The sequence below is a fragment of the Sciurus vulgaris genome (assembly GCF_902686455.1).
Source record: "Sciurus vulgaris genome assembly, chromosome: 13".
Lineage (NCBI taxonomy): Eukaryota > Metazoa > Chordata > Mammalia > Rodentia > Sciuridae > Sciurus > Sciurus vulgaris.
In genome coordinates this window covers 25847571-25867107 of record NC_136474.1, presented here as the reverse complement: position 1 = coordinate 25867107, position 19537 = coordinate 25847571, and the positions used below count along the sequence as shown (strand labels likewise).

The following is a 19537-nucleotide window of genomic DNA, read 5'->3' as shown; positions in this document are numbered from 1 at the left end:
GACTCTATAACTTAGTGAGACACTGTTTCAAAATAAAAAATAAAAAGGATTGGGGTGAGGGCTGGGGATATAGCTCAGTTGGTAGAGTGTCTGCCTTGCGAGCACAAGGCCCTGGGTTCAATCCCCAGCACCGCAAAAAAAAAAAAAAGGATTGGGGAGGTAGCTCATTGGTAAATCATCCCTGAGTTCAATTCCCAGTACCTCTAAATAAATTAAGCATTGGAAGGGTTGTTTTTAGGTTATATGCAAATACTATGCCATTTTTACATAAGGGACTTGAACATCTATAGATTTTGGTATCCAAAGAGGAACCTTGGAACCAATCCCCAGCAGATACAGACAGTTGACTACTTAGGCATGGAATGTTCAGATCACGTGGCAGTTGTATATTTACTTTTTTAAAAATTAGCACTGTTTCCTGAAGTGGTTATAGCACTTCATACAGTGCATAAGAATTCTAGTTCCTTTACACCCTCACCAACACTTGATCTTTTAAATTCGTTATTTTAATAGGCACAAGTGGTCTCTCTTTGTGAACTCTGTACTTTGAGAACTGAGAAGTTTCCAATTGAACAATGACCTTTTTATATACTTGACTGACAGATCTTAGGTGACCTGTCTGTATAAATCTTTTCATTAGCTTATTTTCTTACTACTGCATTTTGATAGTTCCTGGAATTACCTGAATACAAGTCCGTCACTATAAACTTTATAAATATACTTCCTCCTAGTCTGTGGCTTATATTTTCATTTTCCTAGTATATCCTAGGGAGTAGCTGTTTTGAACTTTGGGAAAATTCAATTTACCTTTTTTTTTTTAACAGATGGTACTTTGGTGTTTTATCGAGACATATTTGCCTAACCCACAGTTACACAAATTTTCTCCTCTCTTTTATATTATATGTATCAGTTTTCAATTTTACATTTAGCATTTAGGTCTACATTCCTTTTTGGATTGATTTTTGTAGACAGTGTGAAGTATGGATTGACATTCTTTTTAAAAAAAATTTCTTTTATCCCATCTGCTGTTATTTTTTTAAATTTATTTTTATGTGGTGCTGAGGGTACAACCCAGTGCCTCACATATGCAAGGTGAGCACTCTACCTTTGAGCCACAACCCCAGACGCCCCACCTCTTTTTTTTAATACGGACAATCAATTGCAAAGCCTAACCTGAGACTAAGCCTTTCTTCACTGAATGTCCTTTGTGTGTTTATCAAAATCAACCATCTCTATGTGGCATGGGTCTCTACCTGGACTATTTTATTTCAATGATCTATTTGTCTATGCCAACATCATCCTGGGTTTTGATCACCATAGTTTTATAAAAATTATTAAAATCTCATTTTATTAGCTGGGCACGGTGGCTGGTAATCCCAGTGGCTCGGGAGGTTGAGGCAGGAGGAACAGGAGTTCAAAGACCGTCTCAGCAAAAGCAAGGTGATAAGCAACTCAGTGAGACCCTGTCTCTAAATAAAATGCAAAATAGGGTTGGGGATGTGGCTCAGTGGTTGAGTGTCCCTGAGTTTAATCCCTGGTACCAAAAACAAAAACAAAACCTCAAGTTGTTAGTGCTCCTATTTCATTTTTATTTTTCTCAATTCCAATGTCCTTTGCACTTTCATGTGAAATTCAGAGTTGGCTTATCAGTCTGTACAAAAAGACTGGCGATTCCAACTGTAGCTCGCTGAATCTACAGATCAATGTACGGAGTGTGGACAACAGTGCGTCTCCCCACCCATGATCGGGCTTTGATTTTCACTCTCCCGGTATCTCTCAAGGAGTAGACATTTAAAATTTTGAGGAATTATTACATTTTCTTTAGTTTCTATCAGTACTGTTTTGTAGTTTTCATTGTGAAGACCTTATACATGTTTTGTCAGGTTTAACCCTAAGTAGTTCACAAACTGCAAAGAACAGTTTGTTAGAATTTCAATTTTTGATTGTTGCTAGTATATAGAAATATGGTAGAAACTTTGCATATTGCTCCTATACCCTACAACTCAGCTCAGTTACTGGCTCTAGTACTTTTAGAGATTCCACTGGATTTGCTACACAAGTATTTTCTGTAAATTTAAGACTGTTCATTTCTTTACAAACCAGATGTCTTTTACTCTCTTTTCTTGATTTACTGAGCTGCCCAGAATCTCCAGTAGCACTGGTGAATTTAGTGGTGAAAGCAGACATCTTTGTCTTCTTCCTGATATTTGCAGGAAGTGTTTAGTCATTCACCATTATATATGATATTAGCCACAGAACTTTACTTGGAGAAAGTTCCTTTCTTTTTTTTTTTTTTTTTTTTTTTTTGCGGTGCTGGGGATTGAACCCAGGGCCTTGTGCTTGCGAGGCAAGCACTCTACCAACTGAGCTATATCCCCAGCCCTGAGGAAGTTCCTCTCTATTCCAAGTTTTCTGAGGGTTTTTTATAGTTGTTGAATTTTGTCAAATAGCTTTTCTCATGTAGTGAGATGATAGAGTGTGCAAATTTTTTTCTCTGTTTCCTTATTTATCATATGGGGAATTATATTCCTACTACAGTTTTTTAAATATATAGAATATGGTTGTAACAACTCTTAATGTGCTTCTCTGCTAATTCTAATGTTTGTATTAGTTATGAGTTGGTTTAGAATGTGGGGTTTTTCTCATGTCTGGTAATATTAATTGGATGCCAATGAAAAACTTGCATTATTGGGTGTTGCATGAAAGTGTATTCTTATGAACATTCTTGATCTTTGTTGTGGGATGTTGTTAAGTTGCTTTGAAACTGACCCTTTCAGATCTCATCTTAATATCTGACAGGTGGGACAAGAGGAGAATTTAGTCTAGGGCTAATTGTTCTTCATGACTAAGGCAAGCCACTTTTTCACATTCCACCCAAAAGCCCCCACAATGAGAAGGCTTTCCAGCTGGCACAGGAACAGACGTTACAGGACTGTGTGTGCCCAGCACAATCCAACCTACTCCTTTGGGGTGGTTCCTCTGGGCTAGTTTCCTCACAGAGTACTCTGTCAAGAAATCAAAACGAAGGAACCCTCTGCTGATCTCCACTCTTTTTGCTCTGTGTAGTCCCCTCCTCCCCAGAAATAAACTTTGAAAGCTTCTGCTACTTGGATCATTCCAGATTCAGGTTGGTCTCCTCACCTCAGAGTCTGCTAAACTCTGCCTGGGCTCTTCCTTCACTGCTTCTGTGACAAGAGACCTTTTCAAGGCAATAGGCTCCTACAACTAAGAGTTTTCTTCAGTCTTACAGGATCCCTGTCCTTCACTGCCTAAGTTCAAAGACTTGAAAAACATTGTTTCACAAAATGTGACTTCTTTTTTAGTTGTTATCTGAAGGATGATAAATCCCTGTGCCTATTATACCCTCTTACCCTGAAGTAAACATGAGGGTCACTTTTATTGTCTGTTGTTTCTGTCGTCTTGCTATATCTGCGTGGTTATTTTTTTTTTTAACCTCTGTAATCTCTAAAAAAAGATTTTTAAATTATCATACAGTAAAATGGACTTTTAAAACAATATTTTTAGTTGTAGATGGAAACAATACCTTTATTTAATTAACTTATTTTTTATGTGGTGCTGAGGATCAAACCAGTGCCTCACACATGCCAGGCAAGCACTCCACCGCTGAGCTACAACCCCAGTCCCTGGACGTTTTATTTAGGCATAAAGTCCTATGAATTTTAACACATGTATGTTCATGAAATTAACATCACAATCAGGATAAAACAATCCCATTACCCAAATAACCTCCTTGCACTATCTCTTCACGGCCACACTGTCCTAACCCCTGGCAAGCACTAGTCCTGTTCACTCTCATGACAGCTTACTTTTTTCAAGAATGTCATCATAAATGGAATTATACAATAGGTAACCTTTCTGAGACTGCCTTCTTTCATTTACCAATAATATGCTTCTTTTCCAAAATGCAATTTAAAAAAAAAAAAATACAATTCTCTTTCAAGGTATCAATGTACCCACTGCAGAATATTTAGGTTAGGTTGGATCAGGTTTGGCAATTAAGAACGGAAGTGCTATACCATGTATATATATATGGAAGGCGAAGGGAGAAATGGAAGGAGAGAGAGAGAGAGAGAGAGAGAGAGAGAGAGATGTGTTTTTAAATGAACATGAGTTTTTGCTTTTCTAGGGTAAATACTCAGGTGTGACATTGCTAAGACACATAGCGTGTCCTTTATATTAAACTGCCCATTTTCCAGAACGGCTGTACCATTTTATGTGTCCAGTTGCTACATCCATGCCAAGACTTCATGTTAACAGCTTAACAATCAAAACAGGTCTGTGTGAATTCCTCACCATGGCTTTAATTTTCATTCCCCAATTATTCAAAGACATTGAATGACTTCTCTTGTGCTTAATGGCCATCTTACATCCTCTTTGGTGAAGTGTCTCTTAGGGTCATTTTTTAGTTGAGTTGTTTTCTTATTGTTAGGTTTATTAATTGTTTATATATTTCTGATAGAAATATTAGGTTGGATATGTGACTTGTAATTATTTCTCCTGAAGTTTAAGTTGTCCTTTTATTCTCTTGATAGTGGTTTTCAGAGGGTGAAAGATTTTAATTTTGATAACATCCAATTTATCCATTTTTCTCTTTTGTGGAGTATATCTTTGGTATCATGTCTAAGAATTCCCGGCACAGGTCACAAAGATTTTCTCTAGTTTTCTTTTAAAAGTCACATAGTTTTGCATTTTACATTTGACCTAAAATGAATTAAATTTTCTATAAGATGGTAGGTGTAGGGTCAAGGTTCATATTTTTTGCATATGAATGGACCACTACTCAACATCATTTATTGAAAAAACTATCCTTTCTCCATTGACTCACTTCTGCATTTTTGTTTAAAAAAATCAAAATGTGTGGGTCTATTTCAGGGCTCTCTAATCTGTTCCACTGGTCTATGTGTCAATGACTTTACCATTACTATATAACTTTGTAGTAAGTCTTAATATTGGGTAGTGTTAGGGGCTGGGGAGATAGCTCAGCTGGTAGAGTGCTTACCCCGTAAGCACAAGGCCCTGGGTTCAATCCCCAGCACCAAAAAAAAAAGATAAACAGCAGAATATTGGGTAGTGTTATCCTTCTAACTTGATTCTCTTTTTAAAAAACCATTGTAGCTATTTCTGTTTCCTTTGTATGCCCATATAAACTTAATAATCAGCTTATTCATATCTACAAAAATATTGCTTTAATTTTATTTGTATTGCATTAAATCTATACAGATCAACTGACATTTTCACCATGTTGAATCTTCCAACCCACATATGAGGTGTGCTTCTCCACTTCTCTAGGTCATTGTTGATTCATTTCATCAGTCCTTTGTAGTTTCTGCATATATTATGCTAAATTTGTTCCTATGCATTTCTTCTTTTTCTATTATTTATTTATTTTGCTACTGGAAATGGTCTGTTTGGTTTTCAACTGTTCATTGCAAGAAATATAGTTATTTTTGTATGTGAACTATATCCTGTGATTTTCTGTGCTCACTTATTAGAAGCTGTTTGTTGTTACTGTAGAATCTATACTGTTGTCTAAATATAAAATCGCATTATCTGACAACAGAGATAGTTTTATGTCTTCCTTTCAACTCACATGTCTTTTTTTGCTTCTTGCCTGCCTTGAATTCTAGTTAGGACTTCAGTTCAATGTTGAATAAGAACGGTGAAAATGGCATCCTTTCTTAGGGTGGGAGAACACATTTGGTCTTTCATCACAAAATATGATGTTAGCTGCAGGTTTGTTTTTATTTTCACGTTGACGACCTTTATCAGGTTGAGTAAGCTCCTTTCTTAACTGCTGAGCATTTTTATCATAAATGGATGTTGTATTTGGTTAAATGCTTTTGCTATATCAACTGATATGATGATTTTTTTTTTTTTTTTTTTTTTTTTTTTGCTTCATTAGATTACAAATAGGGTGGGTTACTTGATTCTTGCCTGCTGCCTTCCTGGAATACACCCACTTTCTCATGGTGCATTTTTTTTTTTTTAACATATTGCTACATTTGACTTGCAAAAGTTTTATTGAGAAAACTGCCCCTTTGTGTTCATGAAAGAAATGGGTCTATTGCTCTCATTTTTGGTACTGTCTTTGTCTGGTTCTAAATTAGGGTAATGCTGAATGCTGGTCTCTTAAAATGACTTGGAAAGTGTTCTATCTTCAGGTATTCTCTGGAAAAATTTTTGTAGAATTGGTGATATATCTTTTTAAAATGTTTGAATGGTGGCATATTTTCACATGCACTCAAAAACATTTCTAAATGCTTGACACTATTTCACCTATGGATAATTATTCGATTCTTAATTTATCAGAGAATATTTCTGGTATAATGCAATTCATTTAAATTTGTTGGGTTTTGTTTCATAACTCAGGATAGGGTAATTGCTCTATATAGGCTAGAAAATAAAGTATATTCTGTTATTTTGAGTGTTCTATAAATGTCAGTTAGGTCAAGATGGTTAGTAGTGTTGCTCAGATCTTCTATACCCTTGCTGACTTTCTTTCTGTTTCATCTATTCCTGAGAGAGGGGTATGGAAGCCTCCAACTATAGTTGTGGATTTGTCTGTTTCTGATTTTACTTCTGTTAGTTTTGAAGCTCTGTTATGAGATGCACACATATTTAAGACTACAATGTCTTTTTGATGAATTCATCACCTTATGAATATGTAATATCATATCTCTTTGCTCTGAAGTATATCATGTCTGAAATAAAAACAGCCACTCCAGCATTCTTTTGAGAAATGTTTACATGATCTGTCATTCAACATCCTCCTTTTAACCTATCTAAATAATTTATTTGAAGTTTCTAATAGAGAGCATGTACTTAGGTCAAGTTGTTGGGTTTTGAATCTATTCTCGTAATCTGTCTTTTAATTCATGTGATAAGACTCTTTGTTTCCTCCGCGCCGCCCCCAGTACTGGGAATTGAACCCAGGACTTCACATATGCTAGGCAAGTGCTTGACCACTGAGCTACACCCCCAGCTCCTATAATTTTTTTTTTTTTTTTTTTTTTTTCAAATTTTAAGACTGGGTCTCACAAGTTGCCCAGGCTGGCCTTGAACTTGGAATCCTCCTGCTTTGGCCTACTGAGTTGCTGAGTTTACAGGCGTGGGCCACCAAGCCTGGCATGAAAGGACTTTTTACTTTTTATTATTGATATATTTGGATTTAGATGTGCCATTTTGTTTGTTTTCTGGATTATCCCCCCACTACTGTTATGTTAGATTTTGTTTTTTGATCCTCTGTTTTTTTCTTTTTCTCTTTTTCCCCTTCTTTGTGGTTGATTTTTTTTTTTTTTTTTTAGTTCATCTGAGTTTATCTACAATAATTTTGAACAATTTAGGAATTCCAAACACACGCTTAACTTTTCAGTTTATTTAGAACTAGTACCTTATCACTTCAAGTGGAATATAGAAATGTCACAAATGTACAGGTCACTTTATCCTTCTTATCACAATTATATTACTGTATTATATCCACAAACATTGAAAACTCATCAGACATTTTAATTTCAACTGTCAGATGTGTTTTTTTGTTTTTTATTTTGTTTCGTTTTGTTTTGGTTTGGGTCGGGTCAGGCATATTCTAACAAACTCAAGAGAATAGTTTATTATACTCATCCAACATTTACCATCTTGATTCAGTACTGATGTTCCAAGTTACTTTCTGGTATCATTTCCCTTTTGTCTAAAGATCTTTAATAATTCTTTTGGAGCAGTGTACTGGCTGCAAGTTCTCTTAGTTTTCTTTGAGAATGGCATTATTTTAGTTGTATTCCTGAAGAGTATTTTCCCTGAAAAAAGAAATTCTGGTTTGTAAGTTCTTCTTTCAATACTTTCTAAATGCCATGCTGCTTCCTTCTGGACTCCATGGCTTCTGGTGAGAAATTTGCAGTGATTTGAATTCCTGTCCCTTCTAAGTAAAGCATCATTTTTTCTGACTGGTTTCACTTTTGCTTTTTTGGCCAGGGGCTAGGGGTAGGTCTTTAGTTTACAACAATGTGTGCAGGCACAGATTTCTTTGATTTAACCTGATCAGTGTTTGCTTAGCTTCTTGACTCTCTAGGTTTATGCCTTTCACCAAACTTGGGAAGTTTTCAGCATTATTTCTTCAAATATTTTTTCAGCACTCTTTTCTTCCCTCTTTTTGGAACGTTTGACACAAACACTAGATCCTTTAATATAGATCCACAGGCCCTTGAAACTGTTCATTTTTTCTATCTTCTTTATGTTCCAGTTGGATGATTTCAGGTATTTTTTAATTTATACACTAAAATTTCCATTTGTTTCTTCTTTGCATTTTCTATTCCTCTGCTGATACTTCCTACTTTAACATTTATTTCAAGCATGTTTGTGATTGCTTGTTCAGGCATATTTATAATAAGTTGTTGTCAGATCATCCCATCATCTATGTCAATTTATTATTGGATGGGTTGTCCTTTTCCATTTGAGTTGATGTTTTCATGGTTTTTCACTTCCCAAATAATTTTGGATTTTATTCTGAACATCTTGAATGATATTATGAAATGTTGAATCTTGTTTAAATCCTATGGTAAATGTTGATATTTTTGCTTTAGCAGGCAAATGACCTGGTTAAGTGCAGATTGCAAGTTCAACCTGCCTTGTATGGGCTGTAGTTACAAACTGGTTCAGCTGTCAATGCTTTTGCAGGACTAATCTTATCTGACACTGGGTTGTATCACTTAAGGGCCAGTCTGGGACGTGGGTAGGGTTTATTCATTGATTCAGTTCTCAAAATTCTTATACACTAATTAGGACCAGATTCATGCATGCATAGGCTGGAGGTGCATCTAGGAATTCAGCTTGATGAGGTTGTTTTCCCAAGCTCCTCCCTTTCTGTGCCCTCCCTGGCATTTCCTGGTTCCCTGGAACTTCCTGTTCTGAATCTTTGGCCAGAAACCACCCAGTATCATGACTATGCCAAGTAAGGGTGACAGAAAGAAAAAAGGCATCCAGTTTGGGGACTCAGCCCTAGAGCATTGGCTCTCCCTGATATGGCTCCACCTGCTACTATGCCATATATTTATCTAGTGCTGGTGCAAGAGAAAAGGGGAAAAGAAAACCTGGGGAGAGGATTCCCTCCCTGAGCTTTAGCAATTCCCTCTCCTGTTTTGCGAGCTGGAACTTGAGGGTCTGCCCGGGAGCTCTCCCTCTGGGTACAGCAGTTCAGTGGTGACAAAGGCCGATGTGTGTGCTGGCCCTATCTATCCCAGAGTTCAGCTTCCCTGCCTAGTTACTTTTTATTATGTGCCAGATATTTTACCTAAAAAAACTGTACAAGTTGCTTGAAATCCAAAACGATGTTTTCTCCCTCTGAAAAGACTTCTGTGCTCCTGCCCAAGCACATGGCACTGGGATCTCCTCATGAGGGGCAGAGATGCCCTCCTGGGTTCCTCTCTCAGCAGCCCTGCCTCTCCCATGAGGCCCGGCCTGCTCCAGTGCACAGCTTCCACAGGGCCACCGTGGGCCCTGGACTCTATGCCCCTTCTCTCTAGCCATGGGGCAGCTGAAGTTATGCCCATCCTCCCCTGTGGAATGGGACATGCCCCAGGGGAAAAAGCCCTGTCCCTGTCCTCTGCCCTTTGCTAACCCCAGCCTGTTAACTCTGCACTCTGGTGGTTCTCATAACCTGTCAAACTTCCTTGGTCATCCCCAGTGGATGGTTGGTCCACATTAATGCTTGGCCCAGTCTGCCTTCTTAATAGAAATCCTGACCCTGAAAGGTTTCTGGAGGTCAGTCTCTCAGTACGCACAGGAAGGATGAGGGTTGCACTCTGTGCTCTCAACTCCACACCTTACTGACCTTTGACTCACATCACAATGCCCCCTGACCCTACCCCATGCCTCCCTTGACCCCACATCACAATGTCCCTTGACCCCACTTCACAATGACCCTTGACCCTATACCACACCATCCCTTGACCCCACATCACAATGTGCCTTAACCCCACATCACAATGTCCCCTGACCCTACCCCAAGCCATCCCTTGACCCATCACAATCACTCTTGACTCTACACCACACTGTCCCTTGACCTATACCATATTGTCCTTTGACCCCACATTACAATGTCCCCTGACCCTATCCCATGCCATCCCTTGACTCCACACCTCACTGACCTTTGACCCCTACACCACACAGATTTATTTCACTGGGAGAGTGCACAGTACAGTCCACAGGTAATAGAGGAACAAATTCCCTTTTACAGGTGAATCTTTCAAATGAGGCTGCTGGTCCTTGACTTCTCAGTCTAGGCTGGGCCTGTTCTTATGACCAGAGAGCACCCATCTCAGGGCCTGGCTTTGTTTGGGGTTTTCTATTAAGCTGACCTTTTCCTGATGGTAATAAATCTCCAAAGGCATAGTGGAAAGTACTGGAAAGCCAACAGGAAATCAAAGTTGACTTACAGATATTTTTCATCAATATACCGTAATGTTAGGTCAAGTTTTAGCAGCTCTTTCCCAGCCAAGTGATGGGGAATTAAACCTTGTATTTGTTCAAATGACTATTTTTGTTTTTCCAAAGGATCATAAAGATCAAGATTTCACCCAGACCTGAGGGCAAACTTACTGTCCTCTGTACACAGATCCACAACACTGACCACCATCCATATGGACAATTTAAAATCAGTCTTGGAAATAAAAGGGCCTTTCCCACCCAACACCCCTGGCAGAGCAGGGCCGCAGGGCATTTCCCCGGAGAAGCAGGAAGGGTTTGAGGTCCCAAGCAGCACTGAGAGGCAGGCAGAGCTCACCAGCACACCGGGCAGCCACCCTGGCACCACGGAGGTAACAGGCAGGTTCAAGCGGATGCTTGGCCGAGGTGGTGGAGAATAGGGATAGGCAGGAAAACAGCCCTGGAGGCTGCCCTGAGTTTCAGGGTGACAGTGTGAGGGCCCCTCGCGTGGTGCTGGGTGCCCACTGCACACCAGTGAAGGGATGTAGAGAAGGAAGCCAGGGTTACCCAGGGAGGGAATCCAAGACAGAGGATGTGGCTGCTCCTACCTTGGCTGGTTTCTGGCTGCAAGGAGCTTAGAGGAAGTGGGGGTGACGATTCAGGGGCATCAGCTGCGGGGTGCTCAGCCACTGGACAGATGATAAACCACCTCTTCCCCGTGTGCAGGACTGAGAAACGGAACATGAACAGCATACTGAGACCAGGTGACACCTGTTGCCACACCAGACCGTCACAGGGGGCTCCCCAGAACTCATCTGCACCCACAGGATTTACTGAGAAGGGCATGGGCAGGGAACCCAAGTTCCCAGTCATAATCTAAAAAGAGCTTCCCTCTGGGGACACAGGGGGTCCCCAGGCCCCCTGATAAAGAGGCCCTGGAAAGGGGCTTTCACCTGCTGCTCTCTCACCCAGAGGGGTGAGGGGTGGGTAGCCAGCCTGAGACTCAGCACCCTGGGTTCAGGTTTAGTTCCTGGGATGCCCCCAGCACCAGCCATGAAGGTGGTGGGGCCAGTTGGTAGGTGACAGCTCTTCAGATGGGTGGCCACCCCCCGATGGGGGATCCTGGTCACCACACACTCCCACCCCTCACCCCCCAGTGCAGTGCCAAGGCCCCTGACACTATGCTCAGTGGAGACTTCCACGTAAACACCTGCTACAGAGCGGTGGGGATGCTGGGGAAATGGCTCTTCCCAGAGCCTGAGGCTCGTCTGCTCTGACTGGTGTGGCCAGAGTGGGGGCAGACTCACCGTTCTGCTGATACACAGGGGCATTTGCTTGGGACTGTCCACTCTCCTGCATGAGGGAGAGGGATCAGAGGTCAGTGCAGCCGCGTTCAGGGAGAACTTCCTTCAGAGCTTCCCGCTGAGATTTTGCATCCACCTACCCACCCCACAGCACCCACCACTTCTTCCTGGGGATGTAGGCTCTCACCTCCCCCGCGGCCAGACCACAGGTGCCCAGGTGTGGTGGGCTGGTCCCTGCATCAGAGCCACGGTCAGCATCTGTGTCCTCACTGAGCATGTCCTCTGCCTTGTCCATGACGTCCTTCATCTGCTCGATGAATGTCTCCCGCTCGGCTGGCAGGATGAAGTCATGCTCTACCTGCGAGGGCACACGGGGCGCTGGTAATGACCCGCCACAGGCCACAGCTACACTGGAGCTTTATGGGGACATATATAGGTCTCTACTCTTTTCAAAGAAGGTAGGTGCACAGGATCAATGGGACCACAGTGTAGGAGGGGGTACATTTGGGACTCGGCACCAGGTAGGCCAGGGGAGTTGAGGAGGCAGTTTGAAAGCACAGGCTCCAGCTGGTGGGCAGGTATGGGGGCAGGATGATCAACAGGTTGGCAAAGTTTTGCGGGATGTCCACATACACTTCTCTATGCCTGCCCCTGCTCTCCTGGCCTCAGTGTCTGACCTGTAGCCTAGGACGGGGCATGGAGGTGGGCGTGGAAGAGTGATCAGCAGTGGCCCCTATTAAGGCTCCTGATGTCTCCTGTTTCCTCAGCAGAGATTCTGGGAGTTTGTCACCTATCCCTCTCCATTTGGGTGTCCACCCATCTCAAGATGGGGCTGTCCTTGAGCCCCTGCCTCTATTTCACCAGAGCGATTTGAGACTGGCCTTCTCAACCTCAACAAGATTCTCCCACAGTCAGAGTGAAGTCTAGAGAGGGTGTCCCCAAAGTTGGCCAGCTTGGGCTGGGCCAGCCTGACACTTGGCCATGGAGAGATCACTCAGGGCATATGACTGGGTCCCAGCCTTGCTTTTGTTGCATTAAAGTACAACCCCTGCACTGTGGCCTCTCCATCTGCAACTCAGACCCTGATGTCCAGGCAGGGGCCATCCTTCCAGAGCACAAGGCCCATTCAAGCCAGCTGCCTTTCTCCTGTTGGTCTGGGACTAAGACCAAGAGTCCCTCATCCTCCACCACCCTCTGGCTTCTCAGGTCCATGTGGTTCACACGTGTGGTCTCCTACCCTTCAGCCAGCGCCTGGGACAGCAAGGACAGCCCAGGCTTCCAGTGGGAGAGGAAAGGGTGGCCAGCAGGTCCCACACCACAGACTCAGTACTGCAGCCTTCAGGCCTTGGTTTAGAAAGACAGTCACTGTCCCCAACTCTCACATGGGCACACAGCACCGCTGCTTACACTCTACTTTGCTGTGTCCTTGGCCACTCAAGCAGATGGGACATAGTGAATGCATCTCAGAAAGCTGTGCAGGCAGCTCCAGGGAAAGAGGTCACATTGTTCCCTCTCCCAGCAGGGTCCACTCTCTGCCCATTTCAGGCCAGGGATCCTTTTCCTACCCATATACCTCTGTGGTCACCCAGATGCCTTGGCCCTGCCCAGGCCATCTGTTCTTCCAGACCCTGTCTGGGATGGATTCATCTGTCCCCCATACTAAGCTGGCTGTAGAGCAGATTTCCTCTGACCCTTCAGATACCACACCCAGAAGCACCAGCGCACGGCTCAGAGGAGGAGCTGACTACCACTGTCCTCCTGGATTCGCCTGCTAACTGAGGGTAGCGGGTGGGTGCAACATCCTCTAAGGCACACACCACAGGAGTTAGAGCATTCCTTTCATCAGGGTTCGCATGCAAGAACGTGTGCAACATTCCTACTCCGCACAAAACTGAAGTAGTGACCTTAGTCTTTTCCTGCTAGGTATGAAAATCTTTTCAAAGAGATTAAAATAAACTAAAAACAAAACAAAGACAAACCTAAAGATATAGGACCCATTGATAACCTGGGAATCGATGCCAACTTAGTCAAACATCCACAGACCCCCTTCACTACGAGGCTGGCAAGGGGGTCTCTGTCAGAATATGAGCCCGAGGCCCAGCTAAACACACCAGTTACGATCACCTGGAGCCCCACACTCAAGAGAACCATCCCTGGGCAGGGAGAAGCTTGTCTGAATAGCACCGTGTTCCGCCAGCCAACGTCCCTCTTCCACCCCAGCCCCCTGATGTCTCTGTCCCTGGGACAGGTGGGTGTGAGGAAGAGCACAAGTGGACACCCAGCAGAGGTCACACATGGACGGCCATGTCGACGGACCAAATTTGTGTGTTCACGTCATGCGTGCTTTGTATTTTAGATGCCCTGACTTAAAAATGCTCAATTCCCAATTCAAACCTTCACACAGTACAGGACAGAGAGCCACAAGGTGCGAGGAGAATCGGGACAGTGAGCACAAAACAGAGCCGAGAGGCTGCGGAGTTGCTAACGTTCACCATGAAGTAATAACGGCGTCATCACGGGACAGGGAAGTGTGGGGGGTGTGCACAGGTGTACAGGAAAACTAGGCAAACGAACACTCATCTAATCATTGTGCTGCGAGGAAGTGGGGAGCAGAGCGATGGGAAGAGGAGCAGAGGCCGAGGGGACACTTCACAGGCGTCTACTTCATGACTGTGCTTGGAGATACACGTGTGCACAGCGTAACAGGAGACATGGGTTAAAACACAAAGGAGGATAAGAGATGTCTTCAGTTTAGACCAGGTGAAGACTGGTGTTTGCTCTGGCTGCATGTAAGCAACCAGGCACCGGCTGCTGACAAAGACCCCTCCCTGGCTATTGTGTGACGTCCGACCCTCCCCTCCACCAGCCACCAGGCATCTAACCAACTTCTTCATCCCTCTGACATCAGACATGCTGGCTGCCCTCAGCAAGGGTCCCATCAAGTGTGTTCGCAGTGGGTCTCCACGGAGGCTCTGATATCACTTCCTGGAAGAGCTGAGCCAAGGGGCTGATGGCGCCTTTGAAGTGGGCAGGCTGGGGGGCGGAGGTGCCGGAAACACCACCACAGCTTCACGCACACCCACTCCTGGCAAGAGAGGGTCAGCAGGCCCACTGACCATCCTGAAAGTGAGTAGCCGGGGCTGCCTGGCATTGTCCATGACCTGATATGGCCTTCCAATGGGCTCAGCAGCCGGCGTCTCCTCTCAGTTATCTTCTGTCCACTGACGCCCGCGCTGTTCTGGGGCTGTGACTCCTGCTGTCCCTGCTGCTCTCAGGGCTGACTACATCTTCTCTCACTTATTGCAATAGTCTCAAAAAAGTCCTCCTAACCGTGTCCACGAAGGGCTGTTAAGGAAGGGCTCCCCTTTGACACTGTGGGGACCGTGCCCTGGGCGTGGGCTCCGGAAGGGCTTATCTGAGCTCTCTCTGTGGAACTGTCCCAGAAGCAAACAGCTGGGGCTTCCCCATGAAATCCACATCAGAATTTAACGAAGCCCGGGCTGGAGAGGCTGGGACGCGGTCCAAGGGGAAGCTTTCTGTTGACCTTCAGAGCCAGGCTGTTGAACGTAGCCGCTCCTGGCCACGTGGGGTGATTTACATTACTGGATTAAATGACATTTCATATTATGCTCCCTTGTCACACTAGCTCCACTCACTGTATGTGGTGGCCATTGGGCCACCAATGCTGCCTTGCTTCCTAAGCTCACCTCATGGGTGGTAATGTTCTAGGACAATGCTGTCTGTCCTCTGGAGTCACCAGTAAGCAGGGGAAGACGAGTGGGTCCTTTTCACCTATCTCTGTGTGCCGGACAGTTTCTGAGGCCAGAGACCCCGTTCCTAATAGGGACACTGCAGGATTCCCTGGGGAGGATGAGGTACTCAGAGTGGGGTCCACCTGGGCAGGGAAGGGTGCCTCTGGATGGAGGTGCAGGCAGAGCTGGGGAATGGGGACAGGGATGCAGCGCTGAGATCTGCCCTTCCACTGGGGAGGTTGGCAGGTGGCTCTGAGCAGGGACATTAGGTGCTGGGGTGCCACTTCCCTGTGCTTATTCATGGTGCAAGGCTGCCATCTCTTCCTGCTCCTCTGAGGGACAGCTGAGGGGTTGGGACACCCTCCTGGTGGCTGTGAACACTTCAAGCTGCCCACTCATCCCCACGTTTCTGCACTGCGTGGGGAGCAGCCCACGGCCCTGGTGCAGGGGTCAGACGCCCCACCAGACTCTCAGCTCGGGGATAGCCCCAGGGCACTGGGGGTGGACGGCACCTCGACGCAGGGCCAAGCTCCACGCGCCTGACCTCACATGCACCCCAAGAGACGACCTCACTGCCTGGGCCCCCTCACCATGTACGTGGCGATCTCGTCAGGTGCGTCCCCATCCAAGTCGAACTTGAAGGTCACCATCTTGTGGTTGTGTGTTTCTAGCTGGCACTCCACCATCTTGTCCCCCGTGTTGCATACCTGTAGGAAGTGGACGGTCAGATCACGGAGGACGCTGTACCCGCGTGCCCTGGGTCCCAGCCACTCACGTTCAGGATGGTAAGCCGGGGCCGGCTGGCCCTCTCCTGCCGGGAGCGGGCACGCGTGGACCTGCGGTGGTGCTTCCGGGCAGCCCTGCCCTCCAGCCTGCCCCCTCCAAAGGCGCCCTCACAGCTGTCACTCAGCTCTTTTCCCGAAGTGACATCAGAGCCTCCGTAGCTGAGTAAAAACCAAGAACGTTAATGGCACCCGTGGATGGTGAGCACGTCTGCTATGGTCAGCCCAGCCTGGGGGCTTCAAAACCTCTAGGGCCGGCGGCTAGGACCTGCAGAGGCAGTGGCTGCCCTGTGAGGGGACCCTGCAGCGTCCATCCTGGGTAGTCTCCATGTAGAAGCGTGGACTTCACAGTCACTGGCTGCATGCCCTCCAGCCCTCTCAAAATCCTGACCGAGGACTAGGCCCCTGCCTGTTTCCCCATCTACACCGCAGGGAAACAACAACCACTTGGGGCTGTTATGAAGACCGTGACACATCAGCACACATCTTGCCCAGCACCCTCAAAGGGTGGGCCATGGTCACTTCATGGTCACCCTCAGGAGGACAGGCTGCCTCCCCAAGAACACAGGAGGTGGCAATCTGGGAAACCCAGGGTCTATGAGGCTGGACTCAGCCAGTCTGCAGGAAGTCCCCTCCAGGCCTCTCTGCCCACAGCCTCTTCCTGCTGGAACATCCTTGGCCCATAGACCACGGTTCCCAGCAGACCTAGAACATAATTGGAGCCTCCAACAACCAGATTTCAGAACACAGACCCTGAGAAGGTCCCTGAAGCTCCACCAGGTCAGGGTTAGAAAAGAGGGTGATAGCATCAAGCTAACTGGGTCAGGGCCCATGAAGCAGCAGAGAGGCTGGGCTGAGCCAGCCCTGGGCCCTCACCCGACCCTCCCCTCTGAGCCTGTACCTCTCACAGCTCTGCGGGAGGCCAGGCGGCTTGTCCTGTGAGGCCTGCTCCTGAAATAAAAACCAGAGGAAAGAGAACGGGTCATGCAGCTCCTACTGCCTGTGGCACGCTCACCCCTCTACACCCGCCTCTGCCATGCTGGCCTTGCCTCCCCCTCCTCAGCCTCTCTCCCGCTTGCAGCCAGGGGGCCGCCACACAGGGAGGTTTTCATCTTGTTGAAAGGCCTGGAGCCTAGCAGATTCCTCAAAGCTCAGGGTTGCTTCCTTTCCAAAACTGTTAACCCACTTTGATCATCCCTGAAAGAGGACACGCGGGCTTTGTAAAAGCTTTCACATCCTCTCCGAGGGACTGCGTCCTCCAAACCCATTTACAAAACTCCTGCCCTCCATCTTGATGTGGGCTTGTGGGAAGTGAGGGAGACAAGAACAGGAATGTCTGGCTGTCCCGGGCCACACTCCACCTCCCCGGAGTGGCGGGCTGTGGGCAGGACTGACCTCAAGGGCTGAGGCCCCAGGTCGCAGTGCAGCCCCAGGGGGCTGCAAGCAGGAGACAAGGCACACACCTCCTGGGCAGGTTCCACTGTCAGCTGGACGGCTGGGCAAGGGCTGGCAATCACAGGCACAGTGGGCAGTGGTGGGTTTGCAGGCGGCAGGAGTGTGGCACTCTGGGTGGGCACACTCTGGGCGGGCACACTCTGGGCGGCTGCCACCACTGTGGGGGCCAAGGAGCTTGGGAACTTAGGCAGGAGCTCAGGGGCAGCAGGTGGCAGCACGTCAGGCAGAGGCGGGGAGAGGACAGCAGGTGGCAGGGGCACAGCGGGGACCGGAGCAGCCACATCCACGGTGTACGGAGGCGGATGGCCCAGCAGGACCTAGGGGACAGGGATGCACGTTGGATGCCAGGGGCCCGCTTGATACAGCCAGGGTGGTGGGGGCATGGAAACATCCCTCCCTAACCCACACAGTCCCCAGGGCCGTGAGTCCCTGTTTCGGGACACATTTGACACATGGATTTAGCAGAAGCAAACAGAAAGGGGCATCCCGCATCACTTCCTGTGTGAGGATCTGTGTAGGAATATTTGGACCTATGCTTCACTTGGGAACCTCTGTCTAAGCCCAGGTGAAAAACAGAAGGTGACCCACAGTGTCCAACCTGGGCTCCTGGGCCTTCCCCCTGGGCCATCAGTATTCTGCCTGTGTTGGACCTCCTGGTCGGTTCAGAGTGCACAGTGGCTGTTCCCAAGAGCAAGTGCCCCCTGAGAGCACTCGCTGACATCTGCCGTCTCCCACAGGGTGACCTGGAATTCAGGCCGGTTCCCCCACTGTTCTCCTCCTTTACCCAGGAAAAGTTAAGACAAGCAGGGAAGAAGCTGCCTTGGATTCAAAGTGCCAGGATAATCTGTCCTCTGCCTCACTTGGGGATTGAGGTTGAAATTCTCCTCCCAGGAATGGGAACAGCCCCGTTCACTTGGACAGGCTGACTGGAGACCTTCTGTAAGCAAACCATGCAGGGTCAGATGTACCACGCCACTGCCCAGCAGGTGGACAGTTCTCTCCTGGTCAGACACCCCAGCAGCTGTGACGGGGTGCCCCGCCCAGCTCATCAGTGAACATCTCTACGAGACAGATAACAGGAATGACCACAAGGCATGCAGCAACTTGTGAAGGGCCCAGAGGGGCCAGGGCCAGGGCCAAGCAGCAATGCCCAAAACACACAGTGTCAGGTCTCTGCCCTCCTACTCCTCGGCCTTACCCTCTGCTTTCCTCAAAAAACATACCCAGCCCAGGAATCAGCTGGCCAAGTGGCCATGGACACCTGCTTAGACTGGCGCTCCCTCAGTGGGGGCACAGGACTGATGTGCTTCCTCCCACTGGTCTTTTAGACAACACCATCCTGCCAGCCACTAACACTGTCCCTTCCTTCTCCAAGCACAAATCCTTCTGGAAGTAAGACAGCAAGAAGTAGTGCTCAGGGGGTTCCCTGTACACTCAGGATGTGGGGTCCTACTTCAGACTAGATCAGGACAAAGTGAGCCGGGGGCACCTGGCACCAGGAACACCCGGCTTTGGGCTCCTTCTATGCTGTCTGGATGGATCAAATCAGAAGGAGGCATTGGCCCTGCAGTAGAGGAGACGAGACTCAAAATGCAGGGACACGTCCTAGTCACAGAGCTGTGAGGACTCAGAGCCGGGATGGGGCTGGGTTGGAAGACACCTAGGCAGAGATGCCCAGGTAAGAGCTACCCAGGCGAGAAGATGCCCAGTGTGTGTGTGTGAGGGACCCACGCAGGAGGATTCCAGGTGAGGGGTTCTCAGCTAGGAGACTGGCAGGGGGGGCCCAGGTGGGTAGCATCCATGTCGG

At 46.9% G+C, this 19537-nt stretch overlaps 1 protein-coding gene across 9 annotated transcripts in view; it reads right to left on the bottom strand.

Moving 5' to 3' along the window:
- The window catches only part of WNK2 (WNK lysine deficient protein kinase 2), a 121185-nt gene that overhangs the window by 32969 nt on the left and 68679 nt on the right, over nt 1–19537 (bottom strand). For all 9 annotated transcript variants that reach the window (XM_079109053.1, XM_079109054.1, XM_079109055.1 and 6 more), the window contains exons 13-19: nt 17739–18047; nt 17177–17226; nt 16269–16437; nt 16084–16200; nt 11929–12099; nt 11745–11790; nt 11046–11165 (exon numbers count right to left, since the gene is read on the bottom strand). In XM_079109053.1, coding sequence (XP_078965179.1) covers nt 11046–11165; nt 11745–11790; nt 11929–12099; nt 16084–16200; nt 16269–16437; nt 17177–17226; nt 17739–18047 — 982 coding nt within the window. The remainder of the gene's footprint in view (nt 1–11045; nt 11166–11744; nt 11791–11928; nt 12100–16083; nt 16201–16268; nt 16438–17176; nt 17227–17738; nt 18048–19537) is intronic.